We start from the raw sequence: 26,846 nt of genomic DNA, 5'->3' as shown, positions 1-26,846 counted from the left end.
TGTCTGTGCATCAGCTGGTGCCCAGCTTTCCCCTCTAACTACCAGGCTACACCCTTTTATTAAACACTGTACATTTTAACACATCTCTAAGGCTGGCATTCAAAATCCATGCTCATTTAAAATGATTTACACTGTCAGGACTTGGCTCCAGTTCATTTCTCTCTTTCTACTTTCTTCTCTCTCTCTCTCTCTCACCCTTGCTCTCTCACTCTCTCTCGCTAACTATCTGTCTCTCTCGCTCTCTCGGGGTGGCAGGTAGCTTAGTGGTTAAGATCACTGGGCCAGTAATTGAAATGTTTCTGGTTCAAATCCCTGAGCTGGCAAGGTGCTAAAATCTGCTGTTCTGCCCTTGAGCAAGGCAGTTAATCCCCATTCAGACAATCCCCCGCACCACTGATTCAGAGGGGTTGGGTTAAATGCACAAGACACTATTCAGTTGAATGCATTCAGTTGTACAACCAACTAGGTATCCCCTCACTCTCTCAAGACCAACTTATACAGTGCTGTGTGACTCAGTAAAGTGGTTGTTCAAAAGATCCTCCTCTGAGTCAACAGTTGTTCACTACGCCACAGCATCTGTGTAGACTTCCTCCACTGACATGACACCGATGCACAAGGAACCGTTGATAAAACACTAGAGAGAATGTGAGTGCAGTGCAGTACCTCTCTCCTGTACGAAGTAGGCCAGGTAGAGGTCCAGCTCCTTGACCGAGACACTGATGTGGTGTGGCTGGACACAGAGGATGGGGTTGTTGCACGGCCCAGCCTTGACCAGGCGCTCTCCGTCCGTGCTCTCCAGCGGGATGCCCTTGAACAGGATGACCATGACCAGGTCCAGCCTCCACACCTTGTCGGCCTGACGCAGGCAGTCGATCCTCCTCATCTTGCCCTTCTGGTCAGGGTTAGAGAGGACGCAGCAGGGGGTCTTCTTCCCTGTGATAGACAGCACAAAGTCCTCGCGGCACTCAGGCCGGATGTCCTTGCGCAGTTTGGCCAGCAGACGCGACGCCCACTTCTGCTTGACCTCGGGCTTCTCTCCCAGCAGCTCGTCCTTCACTGCCCGCTCTTCGTCCTTAGTCATCCTTTTCTCGTGCTTCTTGAAGTACTTGCGTTTGCGCGCCTGCAGGTTGAACCAGGTGTAGGCGAAGGCACGCACATGCGGCAGAAGGGCCTCGATGAACGGATGAAACTCATCCTGGATAAGTGGACAAGAAGAAAGGGGTAAGTACTACTTTCTACATAAATGTACCAGAAGCAACCATGCTGTATGAACCGTAACCTATAACAGTGTATACAGTACATGTATATGGAACCAATTACTGTAAATAAAGAAAAGTGCAACCATAGTGGTTCTTTGTCTCCATGCTCAGTGGAACACCACCACCAACAGTAATCATTTATTCAATTATGTTTTGTTGATTATTTGCCTTCTTTTGGTCAGATTTTCAACAAACAAAATATACATCTGCATGACTTTGGGGCACCTCACAAGCCACAGTTGCTTTGCTGTTTAGCCCACAACGATTGAGCAATGTTCTCTTGGTATCTCTAATTACTTCCATATTTTCACTGAGCAAAAATCCCATATGCACCAGCCTGCCCTATAAAAGGCATTCAGAGATCATTTGCACATATAATATGCAAAACGATATAGTCTAATATATAGGCATGGTGCCTACGTTCATGTGTTTGCATGTCTGCAGGTTTAGCCAAACAATGTATAGACTAAGGTTTGTTTATGAGCACATCATAGGCTATAAATGCATACATATGTATGTATGTGTTTGTTCTTGCTCATGAAGGCCCATTAATTGAGTGATTGTGTACAAAGGGGTAATCCATCCAAATGTAATGAAATGTCATTTGCACATACAAGCTGAGTTAAAGATTTATTACGAGTACAGTGCTCAAATCTGTACAACCCACTTCTCATGCTGCCCTTTAGGTTTTGTGTATTTGCCCTGGTATCCATGAAGTTTAACCCTTTGTGGAATACCGGTGTCACAATATCAACTCTCCGGTGATCATCATCTCTTTCAATTAACTGTAACATTCCAAAATAGAACATTGTAGCATATCCTTCCTCAAAGGGTTAACGTTGTTGGTTAATGGCGTCTCTATGGGCTTCTTGGTGTCCACACAGAGAGGTTGGAGTGGAGTGGAGTGTGAAGGTGCTTCAGAGAGCCCATACATGCCCTAGGAGCCGGCACAGGGAGCGTAATTGGACATGACTGTATTACACTGCAGATCTCATGCAATTAACAGTCTGCAATACTGCTCTCAGAAGCACAACATTTTAAATGCTTCCAGCTTTCTCAACCATGGCATCCTGCTCTGAGCAAACGACATCGTTTTCAGATATATCTATTTTTTTGTTTAAATCCTTCCTCCCATACCAACATTACATTTGATCCAGGGATGGCTAGTTTATTATTTTACTACAGTTTGCATTAAATAAAAGATGCATCATGTCCTTGAGGGCATTCTGTATGATAAGGTTTATGCTTGTTGAAGTTTAATCGTAATAAAGCATCTGTGGTGGCAGAGACAGCATCCTTTATTTCACGTTTATTTAGTCTGGCTTCACTGTGTTCCTATTCAGGACAGTTATAAAACAAATATATTGAAAGCAGCGACTCCACTGAGAAGAGGAAACCAGTTGTATACATCCTATTTTAAACAGTAACAGCAGGACAAATTGTGTTTTCATGTCCACTTCACTTTATGTCAACTTTATATCTAAACAGGGTTCAAAGAAAATAGTGGTCTGTAATTTCGGGGTTCAGAGTCCTTTGTCTTGGCCTGCTGAACGCAGAGCGCACATACACAAGTATGTACAATCAGTGCCGGAAGAGGGATCATGGAGAAGAGATAGAGTTACTGTGTAAATGTTCCAAAGCTAACAAGTAGAGCAGAGAGAAACTCTTGTGATAGAAACCAGAGGCCTGGAAACCAGACAGACAATCTGGGGCTTTATGAATTTCCAAAAAGAGAAGGCAATTCAACACTGCCACGGGTACAACAAACTCACAGTATGTCTATTTAACGGTTACATAACGTTTGTTTTTAGTAGAGAACGTTTACAGCAGAGCTGCAGCTCTCCAGTCAAGATGAAGAGAGGTTCGCTTCCATTTCAGGCATTCATAATCATATGTGTTTTAGCCAAATGATAACACCACAAAACGTTTAGGAGGGAAAAAGTCTCAAGATATTGTAACAATTTGAGTACAAGGCCGAGGCCATTTTCAATGTGTGGTATACTTCTCAATTGGGTGCCTATTTTGCGTCTAGCTCCCACAGACAAGACTCCTGACCATGGATGTTCCCCTGTCTGGCCCATGGATAGAGTTCCTCTCATTAAACACATTGAGCTGGAATATGAACACCAACCACCCCTGCAGCAAAAGTAAACACTAACATACTTTCATTGAGGTTAGTTCCTATTTTTGAAATATTTCCATGACATTTAGAGTGAACTCCAAACGTGCATTTCTGGACTTTAGGGCATGTCCCTCTTTTCCACTTATCCCTGCCTCCCTTTTATGAGGTCCTTATGTTTTCATAGCTCCCTCCATCCACATACCCCCTAGCTACAGCATCCATCTGTGCAAACTAGACTTTTACAGGCCCCTAATGGCAGCCTCTAGCCACACAAACCTGTCCTTCTTTCACCTGTGCCCTACCGTCTCTCTGTCCCAACCCCACAGCAACACGGGACAGTTTCTTAACTGTACAGGTGAATAGAGGTCTGAGACCATCATTTAAAAGTACCCAATAACCTAGCGGTGAAACTAGTGTTGCCTTATCGAACGTTAAGGTAGTGAACGTTATTTATGATAAGGGTTACTTACATGGAGAAAATCGGACCTCTCTGAAATCAAAATGGATGGCCCTCCACCTAAACCCTCCCTGAAGCTTGAAAAAAAAGAGTGACCCTCACCTATGCCCAAAATAACAACTAAAACAAAGTGGATAGCAGAAAACATGTTTATACCGTTTACCATCACTTCTTGGACAGACCAGAGCCTTAGATATGCAGTTTTAAAAACAGTTTTTTTGTCCTGTAAGCATTGCATGGCAGCACAGGAATTTTGATAGTGTACAGGGCTGCAGGCCAGAACATTGTGAATTTGCAGACCACTGTGGACAAGGGTAGGGGTGGAAAGATCTCCTTTATAGTAAAAGCATTGCATGAGTCTATCATCGTATTATTTCATGCAATTCTATGTCATTTGACATATTAGCAGAATCTTTTTTAATACCACACAAATTACAGAAATGACATGCTAAGAATGGACAGAGAGATAGGTCCATGTGTTCATCTTATCATATTTCTCCAATGCCAAACCAGTGTGACATGTTTGCAACGAAGCTCTCCCTGTTTGCAAATAATTAAATCTGAGATGTCATAAGGAATCTGAGCATGTTACTTGCATAGGTTAGGCCTACCTTTCCACCCCAGACAGATTAAGCCTACTGATGCAGAAGATTTTAAGCTTACACTGCTGGCTACTCTTCTTCCGTGGCTTAACCCAGCTAGTGTAGGTAACAAGGTAGGTAGGTTTCCCTAAATGCTGTCTGGGTTTAAACATCTTCTACACAGAATGTGAATATCTCAATTCATAGTGACAGAATTAGATTACTTCCAAAGCAAAGTCCATTTTTGTCTCCTCGGCTGTAGAAGGTTGTAGCTCAGCCTCTAAATGTCAACGAACCGAACCAATTATATCCCCTTATGCACCGGAGCCACATCTTTTCCGGGCATTTTACAGCTTGTTTATAGCATACAGCATCGCGGACCTAAGCGCTGTTATAGATAACTTTATATAACCAATCCTTATATTATTCTAAATCTTAAACTAACAATGGGTAGGCCTGTGCTTTTTGCCATTTTCTGTAATTAAATGTAAGCCTATGGCATGCATACCTTCTCATACGCTCTCAATTCCAGTTTTGGTTTTAATTAATTTAACAGCCTTCACTGACACAGAGGTAGGCTATTTAAAGAGTGCATGGTGGGTGAAGGAATTGACCGACAAAATCAATGTGTATAGCAGCCTATAGCTTAATTTCGTCTGTAAAACAGGTAGGCCTACCTCTTATTTATTAAATAGGAAGACATATGCTCTAACACAAAGCCCTCTTGTTGTTAGTAAAGTCTAATTAAAAATGAGAACGGTGTAAATTAATTATGCCTACTCGAATTTGCCTACTTTCAGCACCATGAGCTGTACATTTCCGATTGATTGTGCCGCGGCTGCTGCTTCACGTTTCAGCCCCACAATGTAAGTTATTCGAAACTGGCTTATTGTGAGGTCAATAACTATGACAAATACATAATGGGCAACAAATACATTGTTTTGAATAAAATATATTATAGTAGTAGCAAACTATCAAAGTTGACCTCCGGTCCTCCTCATCTTTGCTCTATCCTTCTCAAACTGAACTGAACATAGGCTATAACAGGGATCATCAACTAGATTCAGTCGTGGGCCGATTTGTTCTTGAGCGGATGGTCGGGGGCCAAATTCGGACTTGGGCCGCCAGTTGGCGAACCCTGGGGTTATAGGCTAGTCCGTGCGCAAGATAATGCATTTTTGGACTAGGCCTATCCCCCAAAATAGGCACACTTAATATTGCGTGCCCAGAGTTGAATCAGAGATGAGGGGTGGCATCGGGCACACATCGATATATAGTCTAATAAGCAACTAATTCTACAACACTGAGAAATATAGACATTTCATCAATTACAAATTACATGACCCTCCCCTGGACTAGATTTAAAAGATACTAAACCCTCCCCTTCACTGAAATTGAAAAAGCATGACCCTCCCCCATTTTCCTCCAGTTAACCATTCTATAAATGTTGATCCATCCATAACTACAGAATTAAAGATGAGAATGAAAAAGCTGTGCAGAGTAAAGAAGTTGAGGGAAGGAGTTGAGAAGCGGACCCTCTCTCTCCTTTCCATATTGGGCAGGGACCCGCTCCAATGGAATGCTATGGTTTTTCTACAATCTAAATCAGAAGGTTGCCTTGACTTCAGATTTGTTTACACTCTGACGATGAGACTGTTATTGATAAACAGAGGTGATGAATGAGTTCCCATATGGCAGACCGACTGCAGATCTTTGATCAGAGCCTGGGTCTGAAGGCAGCTCAGCGCAGAGCAGAGGCCTGCTAAGATATCTGTCCTGTGCACCTATCAGTTTGGCCATTCAATAGTATATACTGGTGGCTACTGACTGGAGTCAAAGTGGCCAGAAATAACCTGAGTGCAGAGCCCTGCTCACAGAGGAAAGACATGGCCATCACAGCTGTGTTTGTGCAGTAATTGAATCATTTTGTTTTTGCAGAGCCCAGGGAGATGTGTTTTTATTCCTGCTCGTTGCTCGGATACCATTTTTATTATGTCTTAAACAGAGAATGTAATTTCTTTGCAAATCCTTTTCCGAGGAGACAGGAATCAGAGGGGGGGGTTGGTCTTTCTAGCGAATGAGAGAATGGTGGAGTTGTGGTCAGATGCACAATGTTGCCATGGTCACACTTTGTGCCAAGCACGTGCCACAACCCAAGCAAAGAAGGAGAGGGTGGAAAGTATTCTTACAGTTGATGAAATAACACATCTAAGCTATGGAACTTTCAAATGACTTCTACAGAATCTACCACCTTTGTCATCAGGAAGGTTGGTATAGCCTTACCCTATTTTGCATTGTGAATATTGTAGGTACGGTATTATAACATCAACTTAAACTGAAGAGCTGTATTTTTCCCCCCATATTCTCTTTATCGAGGCAAGTGTAATGTTGAATTCATTATGCTCAGAATTTACACCTTTCTAAGCTTTCATGACAAGAATTCCTCCCTCCACACCCCATCCTGCACTGTAACTACAGCAATCGCCAGAGGCTCTGAATCAAAATGGCAAAATCTCCTTCCCTCTCTCATTTCAATGCTAATGGTTGTAGAATACTAAAACAGCTGATTGCCAAGAAAGCCGAAAAATGCTCTCTGCTAGTACCAAAGGCCTTCTAACCACACTACCAGCTAACTACACCTACAAAAAGGCACAACACTGGAGAGGAGGGAACCAGATTTAGAAGGAAAGTGACGAGGGTGTGACTGGCTAAACACTGACCATCCATGAAAGTGTCTGCAGTGTCCATCTCCTCCAGACCATCAGCACAATTCCACTCTTTTCCTTGGTCAGTTATGGTGTGAAAAGCATTGTTCCCGTCAAGAACAAACGATCAGTAATAACCCCAAGACTGCACCAATCATCTCTATTACAGGAATGTCCCTGCGTGATACTGAATGTAGATATCTAAATAACTGTTAGCTCCGTTACTGAGTAATAAATTGTTAGGGAAAGTGTGTCGGCCTGTTTCCAGCAGGGCCGTGGTATGGCTGTGCATGTTAAGTGGGTCAAAGGGGATGTTGTGTTGACTTCCAGCAGTGAGTCATCCTGCCTAGTAGCTGCACAATCGCTGAGTCAGCCCTCAGCCACGCACAGTGACAATAGAGGGCAGGGAGGAGGGATGGGCACTGGAACAGAGGCTGCAAGCTATAGAGGAGGGAAGACTCACTGCGGTATTTGGGTTAGCTCACTCTGTCGATCTCCTTCGCTGTCCCACATGGAGGCTACAGCTTTGTGACGGTCTCACAACTATGGAGGTGCTCCGTCAACTGAAAGGGAACATTCTGACCTTTGAAATGTTGATCTAACAAACTGTATTTTGTGGTTCGTCAGTATAAGTTCAGAGTCAAACACACCATACTCACTATGCGGCAGTATGGGTTCAGAGTCAAACACACCATACTCACTATGCGGCAGTATGGGTTCAGAGTCAAACACACCATACTCACTATGCGGCAGTATGGGTTCAGAGTCAAACACACCATACTCACTATGCGGCAGTATGGGTTCAGAGTCAAACACACCATACTCACTATGCGGCAGTATGGGTTCAGAGTCAAACACACCATACTCACTATGCGGCAGTATGGGTTCAGAGTCAAACACACCATACTCACTATGCGGCAGTATGGGTTCAGAGTCAGACACGCCATACTCACTATGCGGCAGTGTGGATTCAGAGTCAGACACGCCATACTCGCTATGCGGCAGTATGGGTTCAGAGTCAAACACACCATACTCACTATGCGGCAGTATGGGTTCAGAGTCAAACACACCATACTCACTATGCGGCAGTATGGGTTCAGAGTCAGACACGCCATACTCACTATGCGGCAGTATGGATTCAGAGTCAGACACGCCATACTCACTATGCGGCAGTATGGGTTCAGAGTCAGACACACCATACTCACTATGCGGCAGTATGGGTTCAGAGTCAGACACACCATACTCACTATGCGGCAGTATGGGTTCAGAGTCAGACACGCCATACTCACAATGACTCGATTAAATACTGGGAAAAACCCATCCGCAATTTCCACGTCAAAGTTCTTTATTAGTGTTGATGAACAGAACACTCATTCTCTCCCAGTGAGAGAGATATGTGCATGTGGTGTATGTGGCCAGTGGTGTAAAGTACTTCAGTAAAAATACTTTAAAGTACTACTTAAGTAGTTTTTGGGGTATCTGTACTTTACTTTAATATTTTTCACTACTTTTACTTTTACTGAACTCAATTCTTTAAGAAAATATTGTACTTTGTACTCCACACATTTACCTTGACACCCAAAAGTACTCGTTACATTTTGAATGCTTAGCAGGACAGGAAAATGGTCCAATTCACACACTTATCAAGAGAACATCCCTGGTCATCTCTACTATCTGTGATCTGGTGGACTCACTAAACACACAGGCTTCGTTTGTAAATGTGTGAATGTTGCTATCCGTAAATAAATAAAAACAATAAAATGGTGCCCTCTGCTTTGCTTAATTTAAGGAATTAGAAATTATTTATACTTTTACTTTTGATACTTAAGGATATTTCCAACCAAATACTTTTAGACTTTTACTCAAGTAGTATTTTATTGGGTGATTTTACTTTTACTTGAGTCATTTTCTATTACGGTATATTTACTTTCACTCAAGTATGACAATTGGGTACTTTTTCCACCACTGGTTATGGTCATTGTCCATGGCTCTTCTTCTTCTTCTTAGAAAAGACTGAACATTGCATCTGTTTCCCACAGTCTCACTGAAAGTAGTGAGGGTGCATCATTCCTTGACATTATTTGAGTGGCAAATAAACCTCATTAACTCCACTGCATGCCATTAACAATATATGCTTTATGTTGACGGATCTACACTATAAATACAAATGTATGTGGACGCCCCTATAAATATGTGGATTCGGCTATTTCAGCCACACCCGTTGCTGACAGGTCCATAATATCGAGCACACCGCCATGCAATCTCCATAGACAAACATTGGCTATAGAATGGACTTACGGAAGAGCTCAGTGACTTTCAACGTGGCACCATCATAGGATGACACCTTTCCAACAAGTCAGTTCATCAAATTTCTGCCCTACTAGAGCTGCCCCGGTCAACTGTAAGTGCTCGTATTGTGAAGTGGAAATGTCTAAGAGCAACAACGGGTCAGTGGTAGGCCACACAAGCTCAAAGAACGGGACCACCGAGTACTGAAGCGCAAAATCGTCTGTCCTCGGTTGCAACACTACCGAGTTCCAAACTGCCTCTGGAAGCAATGTCAGCATAAGAACTGTTCGTCGGGAGCTTCATGAAATGGGTTTTCATGGCCGAGCAGCCACACACAAGCCTAAGATCCTCATGCGCAATGCCAAGTGTCAGCTGGAGTGGTGTAAAGCTCGCCGCCATTGGACTCTGGAACAGTGTAAACGCGTTCTCTGGAGTGATGAATCACGCTTCACCATCTGGCAGTACGACGGACGAATCTGGGTTTGGCGGGTGCCAGGAGAACACTACTTGCCTCAATGCATAGTGCCAACTGTATAGTGCCAACTAATGTTTGGTGGGGGAGGAATAATGGTATGGGGCTGTTTTTCATGGTTCGGGCTAGGCCCCTTAGTTCCAGTGGAGGGAAATCTTAACGCTACAGATTCTAGACGATTCCGTGCTTCCAACTTTGTGGCAACAGTTTGAGGAAGGCCCTTTCCCATTTACGCATAACAATGCACCTGTGCAGAAAGCGAGGTCCATACAGAAGTGGTTTGTTGAGATTTGTGTGGAAGAACTTGACTGGCCTGCACAGAGCCCTGACCTCAACCCCATTGAAAATCTTTGGGATGAATTGGAACGCCGACTCCGAGCCAGGCCTAATCACCCAACATCAGTGCCCGACCTCACTAATGCTCTTGTGGCTGAATGGAAAAAAGTCCCCAAAGCAATGTTCCAACATCTAGAGGAAAGCCTTCCCAGAAGAGTGGAGGCTAATATACCAGCAAAGGAGGGGACCAACTCCATATCAATGGCCATGATTTTGAAATGAGATGTTCGAAGAACAGGTGTCCACATACTTTTGGTCATGTAGTGTAATCCCTGCGTCTGCCTTGGGATTAAGTAGCACAAGCAGCCGTGTGTCTGGGCTGCTTTGAGACGGGCCTCTGTGGGCCTTCAACACATCCCATGAGAGCCCCTAACGTGGGAAAGGAGACTGTGAGATAATAACCATGCATGTCTGTGTGTGTGTACATAGTACGGTTGAACATGTGAGGGTCTGGCTGTCTAGGCTTTGGCAAAGGGCTGTTATAGTAAAAGACATCCTGAGAGAGTAACTGATAATGTCGTCTTGCCTCGTCTTCAAAACATCAAGCAAAAGTCCTTTCAACGTGATAAAACATCATTTAGTATCATGGGAATGATGGGGGTAGGTTTTCTAATGACAAATCTCAAGATTTGAGAATCACAGCATCTTAACCATTCCAGTAGTGAAAATAAACTGTGACAGTGGGATCAAAATACAAATCTACAGATTTGCTCTCTTAATTTGATCACTCTGTTATTTCAGAGAATTTTCCTGCGCAGCAGGAAATGCAAATTGTAGTGTATTGAAGGCTTCTGAAGTTTGTCATTTCCACTTTCACATGTCAGACTTGATTTGCCCTAAAGAAAAATGTATCAACCCCTACAAAAATGTCCATTAATTATAATCCACATAATAATTCACATTTTCTGTTGCTGCAGGATTATTTTCCAGCTGTGAGAAACTGGTCAAATTAAGATAGCACATTTGTGTAGGCAATTTCAATTTCAGTCATGACTGGATCTGTGATCTTTTAGTTTGTTTGTGGGAGGGAGAGAGTTTGGTGTTTCCTATGCCATTCTGAGATGTCATCAACCATATGTTTTAGATCCTCGGGTGACGAGAGACACCCAGTAATGTCATGATGAAAGATTCAAGAAGTGCAAATTAGAGCCGGGCGATATATCAAATTAATTAGATTAATTCTAATGTATGTTTTTGCATGATATTCCAAATACCTGTATCACAAGAATCACGCGTGACATTTTTTTCATTTTATGAGCATTTATGTCCACTTCTTCTCATGTTGTCGTTTCGGTCTCATCTCCTTAGTGGCTTTTGTGCCGTGTGCAGGGCCAGATTAATGAAACCACGGGGCCCTGGCCCATGGGGGGCCCAAGAGGCAGCAAAAAATATAAAAATATACAATTAAAATAAAAACATTATTATATGTGCAGTATATATTTTATATTTTTTAACTGCAAGTGCCAACCACAAAAAGACTCAGGAGCCTGCTCTCAATGAGTGTAGACTGCCTGCTGCTGCCGCTCTGCTAATCTTAGGAAGGAGGGAGGAGAGGAGGTAGGGGCCCACGTGGGTAACTGGGGGGCCCTGCCTTGATTGGGAAACTGATTCATAAAATATAAAATAAAAACTGCAATAAAATACATGTGACTGGCCAATTGTGTGAGTCAGGGGCTGGGCCCAAGAGGCAAAAACATTCGTTTTTTTATTATTATATTTTATTATCCAACCACAGGAGCCTGCTCTCAATGTTCAAAATACACCAGAGAGCATCATTTAGCCACAGAGAATCAATAGTTTATAAAAAAATAACTGTGGATTTAAGTTTTATCACAAGTACAAAATTAGGAAAACACCTACATTGAGCGTTTTTAAAAGGGTGTTTGCGCCACCATGAGCTGCCAGAACAGCTTCAATGCGCCTTGGCATAGATTCTACAAGTTGACCTAAACCATGCCGGGCAAATGCACCCCACAACATAACATCCCTTGTTAACTCAAGTGTTTCCTTTATTTTGGCAGTTACGGGTATGTCTACAGTCAGGAACACTGCTGTTTGGGCAGCATGCGAGACAAACATAGGCTACAGCTTGTTGCTTTGTGACCATAGACATATAATCCATAGAAGGGTTTTGTAACCTCTTACACTGGTAATTTGACTGGGTACACTAGCAATGGATGCCAGTCCTGACTTGAATGGGAACTGCCATCTATGGATTGTATTTCTAAGGTTGGTTGCAGCTGTCGGGGGCCTGCCACTCGCAACAACAACAAAGATGGGAAATCACTTTTTCCTCTCAGACAAGGGGTTTCAACTCGCTATTTGCATTAGAGGTTTGGTCCAACAGAATCGATCATTTGGACACCAAAACACAATGCGACAATATTTGCCTAGTCTGTTTTATAAATGTACAATAAGCATAAAACACAATTATGAATGGAATGGACAACTTGTTCTCATTCTGAGGAATAAGCTGGGCCACTTGATTTCAACATCTGAACAAAGTGGACAGGCTAGCATGCTGTTCAAACAGTTGGAGACGGACAGAAGGGAGCGTTCATAACAATTTAACTGTTCTGCCCTGTTAGCTATAAAATATCCTGAACAAAAACATAAACGCAACATGCAACAATTTAGTTACAGTTCAAATGAGGAAATCAGTCAAGTGAAATAAATGTAGTAGGCCATAATTTATGGATTTCACATGATTAGGAATACAGATATGTATCTGTTGGTCACAGATTCCTTTAAAAAAAAATGGGCCTCGGGATCTCGTCATGGTATTTTTGTGCATTCAAATTGCCATTAATAAAATGCAATTGTGTTCGTTCTCAGTAGCTTATGCCTGCCCATACCATAACCCCACCGCCACCATGGTGCACTCTGTTCACAATGTTGACATCAGCAAACTGCTCGCTCGCACGACGCCATACATGTGGTCTGAGGTTGTGTGTCCGGTTGGACGTACTGCCAAATCCTCTAAAACAACGTTGGAGACGGCTTACAGTAGAGAAATGAACATTCAATTATCTGGCAACAGCTCTGGTGGATATTCCTGCAGCCAAGTGCACACTCCCTCAAAACTTGAGACATCTGTGACATTGGGTTGTGTGACAAAACTGCACATTTTAGTGGCTTTTATTGTCCCCAGCACAAGCTGCACCTGTGTAATGATCATTCTGTTTAATCAGCTTCTGATATGCCACACCTGTAAGGTGGATGGATTATCTTGGCAAAGGAGAACTGCTTACAAACTGGGATGTAAACAAAATTGTGCACATAATTTGAGAGAAATAAGCTTTTTGTGCATATGGAACATTTCTGGGATCTTTTATTTCAGCTTATGAAAAATGGGACCAATACTTTACATGTTGCATTGATATTTTTGTTCAGTGTAGATCCAAGTAGGCTAAACCTGAAATATAAAGATTCCTATAAAGATTAGCTGGTTACTCACAAGCACGTGGGCTTGTGCTTGAGAGATCTGTTCGAATGGTCTATTATGCCTACTACAAGAAGCGAATGTGCATTATGCATATGTAACAGTATAACTTTAGTCTGTCCCCTTGCCCCGACCCGGGCGCGATTCGGGGACACTCTGCACACGTCAACAGTCACCCTCGAAGCATCGTTACCCATCAAAAGCCGCGGGGGAACCACTACTTCAAGGTCTCAAAGCGAATGACGTCACCGATTGAAACGCTATTAGCGCGCACCACCGCTAACTAGCTAGCCATTTCACATCGGTTACACATAGTTCTGGTTACATTTGTAACAAAAGGGGCATTTTCATAGACTTAAAAGCCAGATCAGTGATTACTGCAAAAAAGCAGGTTAAACTATTTTGATAAACAAATGACATTATTAGTGGGTCTTATGATTGTGGACACATAATTTCACAAACCCTGAATTCATTAGATTATTGCTTACTGTTTTAAATACAGTGTACTTGACCTTATTGTATCACAAAGCTTATTTAGAGAAAACATTACAAAAAATGAGATATAAATTTGTGAATCGCCCATAAGTTAGAAAATAATAAAGATGTGATTTTTAGGCCATGTCGCCCAGCCCTAGTGCGAATACAGATTCACAATTACACAGTTTGAAGCAAAAAATCAAACGTATCTCTCCACCTCCGTCCGTGCCAGAATGATGAACCTAAGCTGAAAATACTCTGCTGATTCAAGGTGAAACCCCTGATAAGCCCACTTTCCTGGAAATGCAATATGATTCATTTTTTGTGTCCGTGTCTCACTTCTAATAACTTACTTTGCATCTGTCCTCTCCCACCCTCCCCTGGCTTTTTCATATTGAGAGAGAGGAGAGGTGAGAGAGGAGAGAGAGAGAGAGAGAGAGAGAGAGAGAGAGAGAGGAGAGAGAGAGAGAGAGAGAGAGAGAGAGAGGGAGGAGAGGTGAGAGAGGAGAGATGAGAGAGAGAGAGAGAGAGAGAGAGAGAGGCAAGCTGTCAAGAAATTATCTGGTTTGTACCATGAGGTCCTCTACCCATGAGGACTGAAAGTCAAGTTCTGAGAGCAGGATGAGACTGCAGCTGAGACCACCACCACGGTTAGGTTGTTAGGCCCTCAGTGTGGGAACAAGACTACTGCTTCAGCCTGCCATTGAAACTGACAACACTGCCAGCCCGGTTCTGATCACAGGTGTGCTAGTAGGCCAGAAACAGACAGGCAGTCAGACATTAGCTCAATTGATTGGTGCAGCATAACAGAAAATGGCACAGTGGAGTCATGTCTCAAAATCGATAGCTTTTCAACACCTTTTGCTCTCCCTCTTTCCCAGCTCTCTCTCTCTCTCAATTCAATTCAAGGGCTTTATTGGCATGGGAAATGTATGTTAACATTGCCAAAGCAATCTCCCTCTCTCTCTCTCTCTGGCAGTGTTTTTTCTGTGTGTTATGTAGGCTACAGAGTAGACATATGGATACTCTATCTGATCAATGATCCATTTGTTCTTCATTAAATTGTACCAAACACTTTTTTCATTTATTTAACCTTTATTTAACTAGGCAAGTCAATTAAGAACAAATTCTTATTTACAATGACGGCCTAGCAAGAAGCAAAAGGCCACCTGTAGGGACGTGTCTGGGATTTTTTTTTAAAGAAGAAAGATACACCACAACTAGGCTGGGGCGATATACCGTTTATACCGCATAGCGGGGTATTTCCAAATATCGACAGTATAATATTCAATACCGTTAGGGGGGAGGGTGCTGCGGAGGTGCGTGCTACAAATCAAATCAAACTTTATTTGTCACCTGCGCTGAAATGCTTACTTACAAGCCCTTAACTAACAGTGCAGTTCAATAAACAGTTAAGAAAAAATTTACCAAAAACTCTAAAGTTAAAAATTATACAAAGTAACACAATAAAATAACAATAACGAGGCTATATACAGGATGTACCGATACCGAGTCAATGTGCAGGGGTACAGGTTAGTTGAGGTAATTTGTACATGTAGGTAGGGGTGAAGTGACTATGCATAGATAATAAACAGCGAGTAGCAGCAGTGTAAAAAACAAATGGGGGGGGGGGGGGGGGTGTCAATGTAAATAGTCCGCTGTGGCCATTTTATTAGTTGTTCAGCAGTCTTACGGCTTGGGGGTGGAAGCTGTTAAGGAGCCTTTTGGTCCTAGACTTGATGCTCCGGTACCGCTTGTCGTGTGGTAGGGTTTCTCATTGTTGTCGGTGATCAGGCCTACCACTGTTGTGTCATCAGCAAACTTAATGATGGTGTTGGAATCGTGTTTGGTCACGCAGTTGTGGGTGAACAGGGAGTACAGGAGGGGTCTAAGCACACGCCCCTGAGGGGCCCCCGTGTTGAGGATCAGCATAGCAGATGTGTTGTTGCCTACCCTTACACCATTGCTTATAAGTTATAAGTTAAGTATAACTACGACAAATCTAAGAAGAGTCAAATAAATAATATCCAGCTCAGGCTCCAGGTATACATTTGGTTTGCTAACTTGCTAGCTAAGTGGCTAGATGTCAAGATCAAGTTTCTTGGTTACAGCAGAGACATTCAAGATCCTGGTTGCCTAAATTGTTTTGTGAGTAAAAATAAAAAAACATTTGTTTTCCTTTTAAAAAAAATAGTGCCCCTTGTCTGCACTTCTGGTAATACTGTGTACCTCGGAGTGGTACAGAAACGCTATGACGGTATAAAAATCTGAATACCACCCAACCCTAACCACAACACTACATAAAGAGAGACCTGAGACAACAACACAACATGGCAGCAACACAACACAACATGACAACAACACAACATGGCAGCAACACAGCATGGCAACAACACAACATGGTAACAACACAACAGAGAGATAAAACTATCCAGTTTGAGTGATTTTTGCAGCTCGTTCCAGTCACTAACTGCAGCGAACTGAAAAGAGGAGCGACCCAGGGATGTGTGTGCTTTGGGGAGGATGAGGTTTGTAGTATGTATCTCAGATAGGGAGGAGCGAGGCCAATGAGGGTTTTATAAATAAGCATCAACCAATGGGTCTTGTGCCGGGAATACGAAGATGGCCATTCTTCCTACTGAACCACATTACCTTTGTTTTGGTGTTGTTCAGAACAAGGTTCAGGGCAGAAAAAGATTATTGGACACTAAGAAAGGTTTGTTGTAGAGCATTCACAAAATCTGGGTTAGGCCAGCTGAGTATAAGACTCATTCATCTGCATATAAGTAGAGGAGAGAGCTTCCTACTGCCTGAGCTATGTTGTTGATATAAATTGAGAAGAGCGGGGGGGCTAGGATCGAGCCTTGGGGTACTCCCGTGGTAACAGGAAGGGGCTGAGACAGCAGATGTTCTGACTTTAAACAATGAACTGTTTGAGGGAGGTAGTTAGTAAATCAGGCAGGAGACCCCTCAGGAGACACCAATACTCCTTAGCCAACCCAAAAGAATGGAATGACCTACCGTATCGAAAGCTTGGGCAGTCAAAAAAGATAGCAGCACAACATTGCTTAGAGTCAAGGGAAGTGGTGAAATCATTTAGGACCTTTAAGTTTGCAGTGACATATCCATAACCAGAGTGGAAACCAAATTGCGTACCAGAGAGAATTCAACAGACCTCAAGAAAGCCAGTCACTTGATTATTAACAAGTGTTTCCAAAACTTTTAATAAACAGGGCAAGATAGAAATTGGCCTATAACTGTTAGGATCAGCTTGATCTCCCCCTTTAAATAAAGGAGGCACTGTGGCAACCTTCCAAGCACTGGGACATTAATGATTTTGTATCACCACATGGCTCAGAAGAGCATGATTGGTCAAGTGTCCTCAGTCATGCATTGCTGAATCTCACAGCAGAGCAAAATGTTTTAGCAATGCTACACAACCACTTGAGCTCTGACCTTGTTAAGTGCAAAACAATTGGCCTCTGATTTAGAGGATCAAAGTGCCCAAGTCCCCCTTGAGCCTGAAAATATGGGCCGTTTTATTGACTCCCATAGCTTCCTATAGACTCTACAGTTCCAGGCCTGGGAGACACGGACCAGCACGCTGAGCCCTACTTAAGCCCAGCTCATGCCTTTGCCCCAACTCAATGACAAGGTCAGACAGGGCATGACCCCGGGAGTAAAATTATTTCTGAGGCCATGCACACTGACAATGAGACTGAATCGCCGGGGCCCACTCCACATTATGACATGGCTGACATGAACAAGATGCCACCGTCTGCAATCTGCATCGCATGACATCCATCAGAACACGCATTAGACTAAGTGACATCTTTCTGGGTTCAACTACACTCTAAAGGCCCAATCACAGACGCTATTATTCGCTCAGTAAGCAATGAGTAATAATAAAAAACATATTCATGACATCATGACAGAACTTTCTAGTATTACTGTTGTATATTTCCATTCATGCAATTATTAGTTCCAGTTTGTTACACTTAAAATTGGTTTTATTGGGCATTGATTCAGAGTTGATATCTGAGATTTATTATCCTGGACTTCCCCTTGCAGTAGATATCATAAAGCACAAAACCAGGGGACCCATAGGCACACAAAGATGGCCTAGCGAACAAATAAATGAGTGTAATAGACTTCACATAACAACAGCCGGTGGCAAGACAAAAAATTCCTATGAGCTACGGCCCATCGATAACGGTCAGAGGGGGCCAATGTAGAGGCATGCAGGCATGTGGACACACTCCCCATGTGGACATGATAGCAGAAGACCCCATTGCCTCCTGTTACCCAGAGATAGGGTTGATAGGGTTCTCCAAAACATACTGTACTCACACAGACACACGTACGTCATACCCAGGAAAAACACACCTCTGTTAGACCTACTGCTTGTTTGACTTCATTTGAACCTCAACTACTTGGCTATTTCACCAACTACTTCTCTGATAGAATTCAGTGTGCCAAATCGGAGGGCCTGTAGTCCGGACCTCTGGCAGTCTCTATGGGGGTGCCACAGGGTTCAATTCTCAGGCTGACTCTCTTCTCTGTATACATCAATGATGTCGCTCTTGCTGCTGGTGATTCTCTGATCCACCTCTACGCAGACGACACCATTCTGTATACATCTGGCCCTTCGTTGGAAACTGTGTTAACTAACCTCCAGACAAGCTTCAATGCCATACAACTCTCCTTCCGTGGCCTCCAACTGCTCTTAAATGCAAGTCAAACTAAATGCGTGCTCTTCAACCGATCGCTGCCCGCACCCGCAAGCCCGACTAGCATCACTACTCTGGATGGTTCTGACTTAGAATATGTGCACAACTACAAATACCTAGGTGTTTGGCTAGACTGTAAAATCTCCTTCCAGACTCACATTAAGCATCGCCAATCCAAAATTAAATCTAGAATCGGCTTTCTATTTCACATCCTTCACTCATGCTGCCAAACATACCCTCGTAAAACTGACCATCCTACCTATCCTCGACTTCATCTATGAAATAGCCTCCAACACTCTACTCAACAAATTGGATGCAGTCTATCACAGTGCCATCTGTTTTGTCACCAAAGCCCCTTACACTAGCCACCACTGCGACCTGTGCACTCTCGTTGACTGGCCCTCGCTTCATACTCGTCGCCAAACCCACTGGTTCCAGGTCATCTACAAGTCTTTGCTAGGTAAAGCCCCATCTTATCTCAGCTCACTGGTCACCATAGCAGCACCCACCCGTAGCACACGCCCCAGCAGGTATATCTCACTGGTCACCCCCAAAGCCAATTCCTCCTTTGGCCGCCTTTCCTTCCAGTTCTCTGCTGCAAATGACTAGAACGAACTGCAAAAATCACTGAAGCTGGAGACTCATATCTCCCTCACTAGATTTAAGCACCAGCTGTCAGAGCAGCTCCCAGATCACTGCAGCTGTACATAGCCCATCTTTAAATAGCCCATCCAACAACCTCATCCCCATACTGTATTTATTTATTTATCTTGCTCCTTTGCACCCCAATATCTCCACTTGCACATTCATCTTCTGCACATCTATCACTCCAGTGTTTAATTGGTATATTGTAATTACTTCGCCACTATGGCCTATTTATTGCCTTACCTCCCTTATTTTACCTCATTTGCACACACTGTATACAGACTTTTACTGTATTATTGACTGTATGTTTGTTTATTCCATGTGTAACTCTGCGTTGTTGTATGTGTCGAACTGCTTTGCTTTATCTTGGCCAGGTTGCAGTTGTAAATGAGAACTTGTTCTCAACTAGCCTACCTGGTTAAATAAAGGTGAAAATAAATAACATCTGGTGCATCTTCAGAAAACTATTCTGATTCGCCAGAGTAACAACAGTTAAGCACAGACTACTGAAGTGACCTGTTGTGTTAGGTATATGGCAAATAGGTTTTAATCATCTTGATAGCGTGGACCCGGTAAGCAACAGATACAATATAAGGGTGAGACCATCTGAATGTCATCTCGTCCTAATCTCATCCCAGTCCAAATACATGAAAGGACAGTCTCTGAATGCTATTTCCATTCCAGCTGTTTCTACATTACAATAATCTTCATTTAAGTGGAGACAGATTTAAAAAATGGCAGTATTTCTACAAGTATTCAGACACCTTGACTTATTCAGCCTTATTCTAGAATGGTTTACATTTTTTTAAATACTCTGCAATCTACACACACAACCCCATAATGACAAAGTAAAAACAGTTTTTCTTAAATTTCAGCTAATGTGGCCACAGTGCATGTCAGAGCAAAAACCAAGCCATGAGGTAGACGGAATTGTCCGTAGAGCACCGAAACAGAATTGTGTTGAGGCACAGATCTGGGGAAGGGTACCAAAAAATGTATGCAGCATTGAAGGTCCCCAAGAACACAGTGGCCTCCATCATTTTTAAATGGAAGAAGTTTGGAACCACCAAGACTCTTCCTAGAGCTGGCCACCCGGCCAAACTGAGCAATCGGAGAAGGGCCTTGGTCAGGGAGGTCACCAAGAACCTGATGGTCACTCTGACAGAGCTCTAGAGTTCCACCGTGGAGATGGGGGAAACTTCCAGAAGGACAACCATCTCTGCAGCACTCCACCAATCAGGCCTTTATGGTAGAGTGGCCAGACGGAAGCCATTCCTCAGTAAAAGGCACATGACCGCCCGCTTGGAGTTTGCCAAAAGGCACCTACAGGACTCTCAGACCATGAGAAACAAGATTCTCTGGTCTGATGAAACCAAGATTGAACTCTTTGTCCTGAATGCCAAGCGTCATGTCTGGAGGAAACCTGGCACCATCCCTACGGTGAAGCATGGTGGTTGCAGCATCACGCTGTGTGGATGTTTTTCAGTGGCAGGGACTTGGAGACTAGTCAGGATTGAAGCAAAGATGAACGGAGCAAAGTGCAGAGGGATCCTTGATGAAAACCTGCTCGTCACGCCCTGACCTTAGAGATCCTTTAAATTCTCTATTTGGTAGGTCAGGGTGTGACTAGGGTGGGAAATCTATGTTTATATTTCTTTGTTGGCCGAGTATGGTTCCCAATCAGAGGCAGTTGTCTATCTTTGTCTCTGATTGGGGATCATACTTAGACAGCCCTTTTTCCCACCTTCTGTTGTGGGATCTTGTCTTTGTGTGTTGCATATGTTGCACTCCTAGCTTTACGTTCGTTGAGTTGTTTATTGTTTTTGGTGGAACATTTATAATTGAAGAACATTTTACGCCTACCACGCTGCACCTTGGTCTTCATTTAACGACAGACATAACACTGCTTCAGACTCAGGCTAAGGTTCACCTTCCAAAAGGACAACGACCCTAAGCACACAGCCAAGACAAAGCAGGAGTGGCTTCCGGACAAGTCTCTGAATGTCCTTGAGTGGCCCAGCAAGAGCCTGGACTTGAACCCGATTGAACATCTCTGGAGAGACCTGAAAATAGCTGTGCAGCGACGCTCCTCATCCAACCTGACAGAGCTTGAGAGGATCTACAGAGAAGAATGGGAGAAACTCCCCAAATGCAGGTGTGCCAAGCTTGTAGCATCATACCCAAGAAGACTCAATGCTGTAATCTCTGCCAAAGATGCTTCAACAAAGTACTGAATAAAGGGTCTGAATACTTATGTAAAATTGATATTTTAGTTTTTTATTTGTAATAAATTTGCAAAGATTTATAAAACCCTGTTTTTGCTTTATCATTATTTTTGTTTATCATTAGGTTTAGAACAGATCCATTTCTAATCATTTCCACCTCTGAGAGAGAGAGAGAAAAACTATGTAATTTTGTAAACTAGACAATTATGTCAAATATTCATGTTTTGGGATGGTTTGTTATTCTTGTAAATTACACGCAAAGCCTGAGTCATAGTTTTTAGATTTGTACATCTGTAGGTGCACCATGTAGCATAGTCAATCATAATCCCATTGTACAGTGCAAGTACAGGATATGCAGTGGACCGAACACAGTCCCTTTCCCTTCCTGAAAATACAAAGGAACATATCTATACAATACTGATGCCACTATTACAGTGCACTGTGTATAAAAAGTTAACATGGAGTCTCGGAGGGTCGTCTGCGAGCGTCATAGAGCACACCAAAGGGAACACTGCAGAACTATTCATGGCTGGATTAATAATGGATGTTAATCATGCTGCTAAAAAACACAACATTTGGGAGACCAGTCAACAGCCATTTAAAACCCATCTGTGTAATGAGCCAATGAACAGTGGGCCCAGAACAGTCCTCGACCAGGTCAACGGAGAATAACCCAAACAAGACAGAGAAATAAACTGACTGTGGTGAAGAGCAGACCAACAGATGAAGCATTTCAAAGTACTGTCTACAATGTGTAACCTGTGCATATGACAAATAAACTTGACATGACAGATCGTTCTGTTTCTACAGAAGATGTTTATGTATTGTGGGGTCATACAGAGTATCAAATATGATTTGGAAGATGATTTATTAGAATGATGGAAAAACAGGAGATCTGACTGGACCCAAAGATCGTCAGATTATGCCAGTGAATAGTGAGGGTCCTCAGGAGCCTCCTGGTCCAGGGACAGGCGCAGGAGCCCCTGTCTCTTCTACACCCCTGTCCTCTCATCTCCACTGCTTTAATCACATTAGGGGGTCATTTAATTGGGTTCCGCTCTCTACTGTGAAAAATCCAGGAGAAATTAACTAGGCTCTCTCTCTCTCTCTCTCTCTACTCTCTCTCTCTCTACTCTAACTCTCTCTCTCTGCTCTAACGCTCTCTCTCTCTGCTCTAACTCTCTCTCTCTTTCATATATACATTCTCCCCTCCTGTATGTCAGGGGAACATTTATAAGAGAAAGAGAGAGAGAAAGAGAAAGAGAGAAAGACAGAGGGGGGGGGGGGGATGAATAATCAGTCAAAAAGAGGAGGATATGGAGCCTTTCAATTAATTAAAGTCAGACGTGAATTTCAGGAATGATTGACTGTTATCCATCCCAGTTTGAAGCTTTTCTTATCAAGATCGGATAAGGCACAGGTTTTTATAAATAAGCATGAGAGTTCTATTCCAGCTCTAACAAACCAAGTTGCTGTCAAAGAATGTGAGTTCCCTTCCATGAGTGCTAGCAACACCTGCAGCCTCCAGCTTGGTATGGTACATTTGGTTGAGGAGCAGGTTTAATGTGTTTACTAAAATAATGAGAAATGTTTTTTGAACAGGTCAGCTGTTGGTGCCAGAAGCACGGCCATTCAATATATGTTTTGCATCTTTAAAAGTTGGTCTGTAGCAAATCTGTTCAGGTGCTGTGCTAATAAACAGAAAACATATAATAACATGCGTACGTGGATTTAACATGAACAACCCGTTAGATTGTCTATGATCATAAATACAGCTATCCTCAGGTGGCCTGACCTCTTTTACCCTCTTAACAATCAGGATGTTGTGTCCAGAAGCCTCAGGGCATAACAGAAACAGAGGATTTATGTACATTTCTATTGAATTAAAACACATAAATGTACATTGTCGATCAAACACACTATCACAGCTTATTAATAAGCATTACTTATTTAAAATTGGTGACGGGCACATGAAAAGGTCTTATTATATGATTCTTCACAACACATTTTGTGTGTATTACACAAATTCCAATTTGTTGTGGTTAACGTTAGCTAGGTGGCTAGCATTAGCTAGGCTAGGGGTTAGGGGTTAAGGTTAGGGTTAGGTAACATTCTAGCTAAGTAGTTAAAGGGTTTAAGGCTAGGATTGGGTTAGCTAACGTGCAAGCTAAGTAGTTAAAAAAGTTGTAAGTATGTTGTTGCAGAGTAGCTAATTAAATCAAATCAAATTTGATTTGTCACATGAGCGAAATACAACCGGTGTAGACCTTACAGTGAAATGCTTTCTTACAAGCCCTTAACCAACAATGAAGTTTTATTTTTTTTTAAGTGTTGATAAAGTATTTACTAAAATAAACTGAAATAAAAAAATAAAAAATAAAAAAATATATATATAAAGAGGGGGTAACAGTACAGAGTCAATGTGCGGGAGTACAGGTATTCAAGGTAATTGAGGTCATATGTACATGTAGGTTGAGGTAGACTATGCATGGTTAATAAACAAAGAGTAGCAGTGTAAAAATGGGGGGTGGGGGACAATGCAAAGAGTCTTATGGCTTGGGGATAGAAGCTGTGAAGAAGCCTTTTGGACCTAGACTTTGCTCTCCGGTACCGCTTGCCGTGCGGTAGCAGAGAGAACAGTCTATGACTAGGGTGGCTGGAGTCCTTGGCAATTTTTGGGGCAATAGCTAAAGTTGTCCATGACGTGATTCAAACACGCAACGCTTGGGTTTGCTATATGGTAGCACACACATCCTCCCCTCCTATCTTTTCTGTCTCAAGTAACCTACAGTCTTTATCTGTGATTGAAAAGCACTCTATTCAAAATCGTGGACTTGACACAAAAAAAAACATTTTCGTGTGCCAGTCATATATTTCCAATAAGCAATTTGTGTCTATTTCACAAGAATCTGTCCCTGTTGATGGAAGTGCCAGTTCTGTATTCCATACTGGTCATTGCACAATGCAAATAGAGAAAACTTGGAGGCTTATGTGGCTGATTTTCAAAAATGACAATGAGGTGAAGTCATATAAACGCACTCTGTTAGGAAATCTGAAAAGAATCAATGAAGTACAGTTGCCAAAAAGCATATTAAACGTAGGCCTACTATCAATGTCTATTCATAGAAATGCACTGAGTAGAATAAACATGGTTCTTTATCTTAGAGGGCATACCAGAGGGATCAGCTTCAAAACAAAATATCATTAGGACCAGCTTTGCAATGGATAAATCTCTGTTGACTTTCCACTCAATGTTTTCCAGATTTAACTAACTCTGAACCAGATTGGGAAAGCTTTTCATCCACCACGCCATTCTAGGTAAGAGAACCGAGTGACCTGATAATGGCGGGCCAACAGCCCCATCCCCTCCCTCTGTCTCTCCCTCTGTCTCTCTCTCTCTTTGTCTCTGTATCTCTTGCACTGTGTCTCTCCCTCTCTCTGTGTCTCTCCCTCTCTCTGTGTCTCTCCCTCTCTCTGTGTCTGTAGCTCTGTGATTTCTCAAGCAGCAGTGAGTCCTGACAATGTCCCTCGCGGCTTTATCCCTAACAGTTACATTCAATTACATAACATACTAGCGGGCTAATCTCCCTAATCCCTGTCGTGCCACAACAGGGCACTGCTCTTAGCCTTGAACAAAGCCTGTTCTTTAAGCTCCCTTCCTCCTCCATAAGTGTTTTGAGGAAGAAAAACCTGCCCTGAGAGCTGTGCTGGAGCCATCAGGCCTTGTGCACCCACTCATTGAGACGTGGGCTGACTGCTCCTTGAAGATCAAACCACTGAGCCTCACTGTGGCTGAATCTAACTCCCGATTGGCCTGCTTGTTACCTGGTCTCAAGTATCATTGTCTAACTGGAATCTATCAAAGTTTTTTGAAAAACCAGGGTCAGGGGGTGGACAAATGTTGTTCCAGTAACAAGTGTTCATAATCATAATATACAAACTTCAAAAATAACTGAAGAAATGTGCACCATTTCCGTGAGGAATTGAGGGAGCTAAAAGTTTTGTTTCAATATTTTCCCACTAAAAGTTGTATATGTAGTCTGTTTCCTGCAGACTGAATCAAAGTGTTCTCAGAACAGCTAATATGAAACAGCTTACTGTGCTTTACCAACGTTTCATTGATGAAACCTTCAAAGGAGATTATAACATTCAATCTTTACTAAACCAGGTTATAGTATTGAGAACAAATTATATTTGTCCATAAGTGTTCCATTGACAGCCTCCTTTACAGCTTCCAACAACCTTGACAATATTTATCAATAAACATTACACCGCCTCTGAGTTCAGTTATCTGGCAACCATCAGGGCTGAAGTAAAAGGAATTTCTCTTGTGCAATATTGCCTGTTGAGTTAAGACTGGGTGAGAGTGATTTTCTTGCCCTACTTCTGCAGCCAGGCGGTGCTGGAGTCATATTAGGTCACAGCCAAATGGCCAAACATGTCCTCATGACAAGGTGAAGAATCTGCCAATGTGCAAGGCACTTAATCCTAATTTCTTCCGGTGGCAACGTACTACTACACTATATATGCAAAAGTATGTGGACTCCCCTTCCAATTAGTGGATTTGCCTATTTCTGCCACACCTGTTGATGACAGGTGAATAAAATTGAGCACACAGCCATGCAATCTCCATAGACAAACATTGGCAGTAGAATGGCCTTACTGAAGAGCTCAGTGACTTTCAACATGGCACCGTCATAGGATGATACCTCTCCAACAAGTCCGTTTGTCAAATTCCTGCCTTGCTAGATCTGCCCCGATCAACGAAAAGTTCTGTTATTGTGAAGTGGAAATGTCTAGGAGCAACAACGGCTCAGTAGCAAAGTGGTAGGCCACACAAGCTCACAGAATGGGACCACCGAGAGCTAAAGCACGTTGCACTTAAAAATCATCTGTCCTCAGTTACAACACTGACTACTGAGTTCCAAACTGCCTCTGCAAACAACGTCAGCATAAGAACTGTTCGTCGGGAGCTTCATAAAATGGGTTTCCATGGCCGAGCAGCCGCACACAAGCCTAAGATCACCATGTGCAATGCCAAGCGTCGGCTGGAGTGGTGTAAAGCTCGCCGCCATGGGACTCTGGAGCAGTGGAAATGCGTTCTCT

General features: G+C 42.8%; 1 protein-coding gene across 8 annotated transcripts in view; it reads right to left on the bottom strand.

Moving 5' to 3' along the window:
• Window positions 1-26,846, bottom strand: part of LOC109897915 (nuclear factor 1 C-type-like) — a 136,377-nt gene that overhangs the window by 97,134 nt on the left and 12,397 nt on the right. For all 8 annotated transcript variants that reach the window (XM_031833320.1, XM_031833323.1, XM_031833324.1 and 5 more), the window contains exon 2: window positions 664-1,195. In XM_031833320.1, coding sequence (XP_031689180.1) covers window positions 664-1,195 — 532 coding nt within the window. The remainder of the gene's footprint in view (window positions 1-663; window positions 1,196-26,846) is intronic.

Source organism: Oncorhynchus kisutch, linkage group LG10, assembly GCF_002021735.2.
Source record: "Oncorhynchus kisutch isolate 150728-3 linkage group LG10, Okis_V2, whole genome shotgun sequence".
NCBI lineage: Eukaryota > Metazoa > Chordata > Actinopteri > Salmoniformes > Salmonidae > Oncorhynchus > Oncorhynchus kisutch.
Note: the sequence above shows the minus strand (reverse complement) of the source record. Positions and strands in the feature narration are given on the sequence as shown.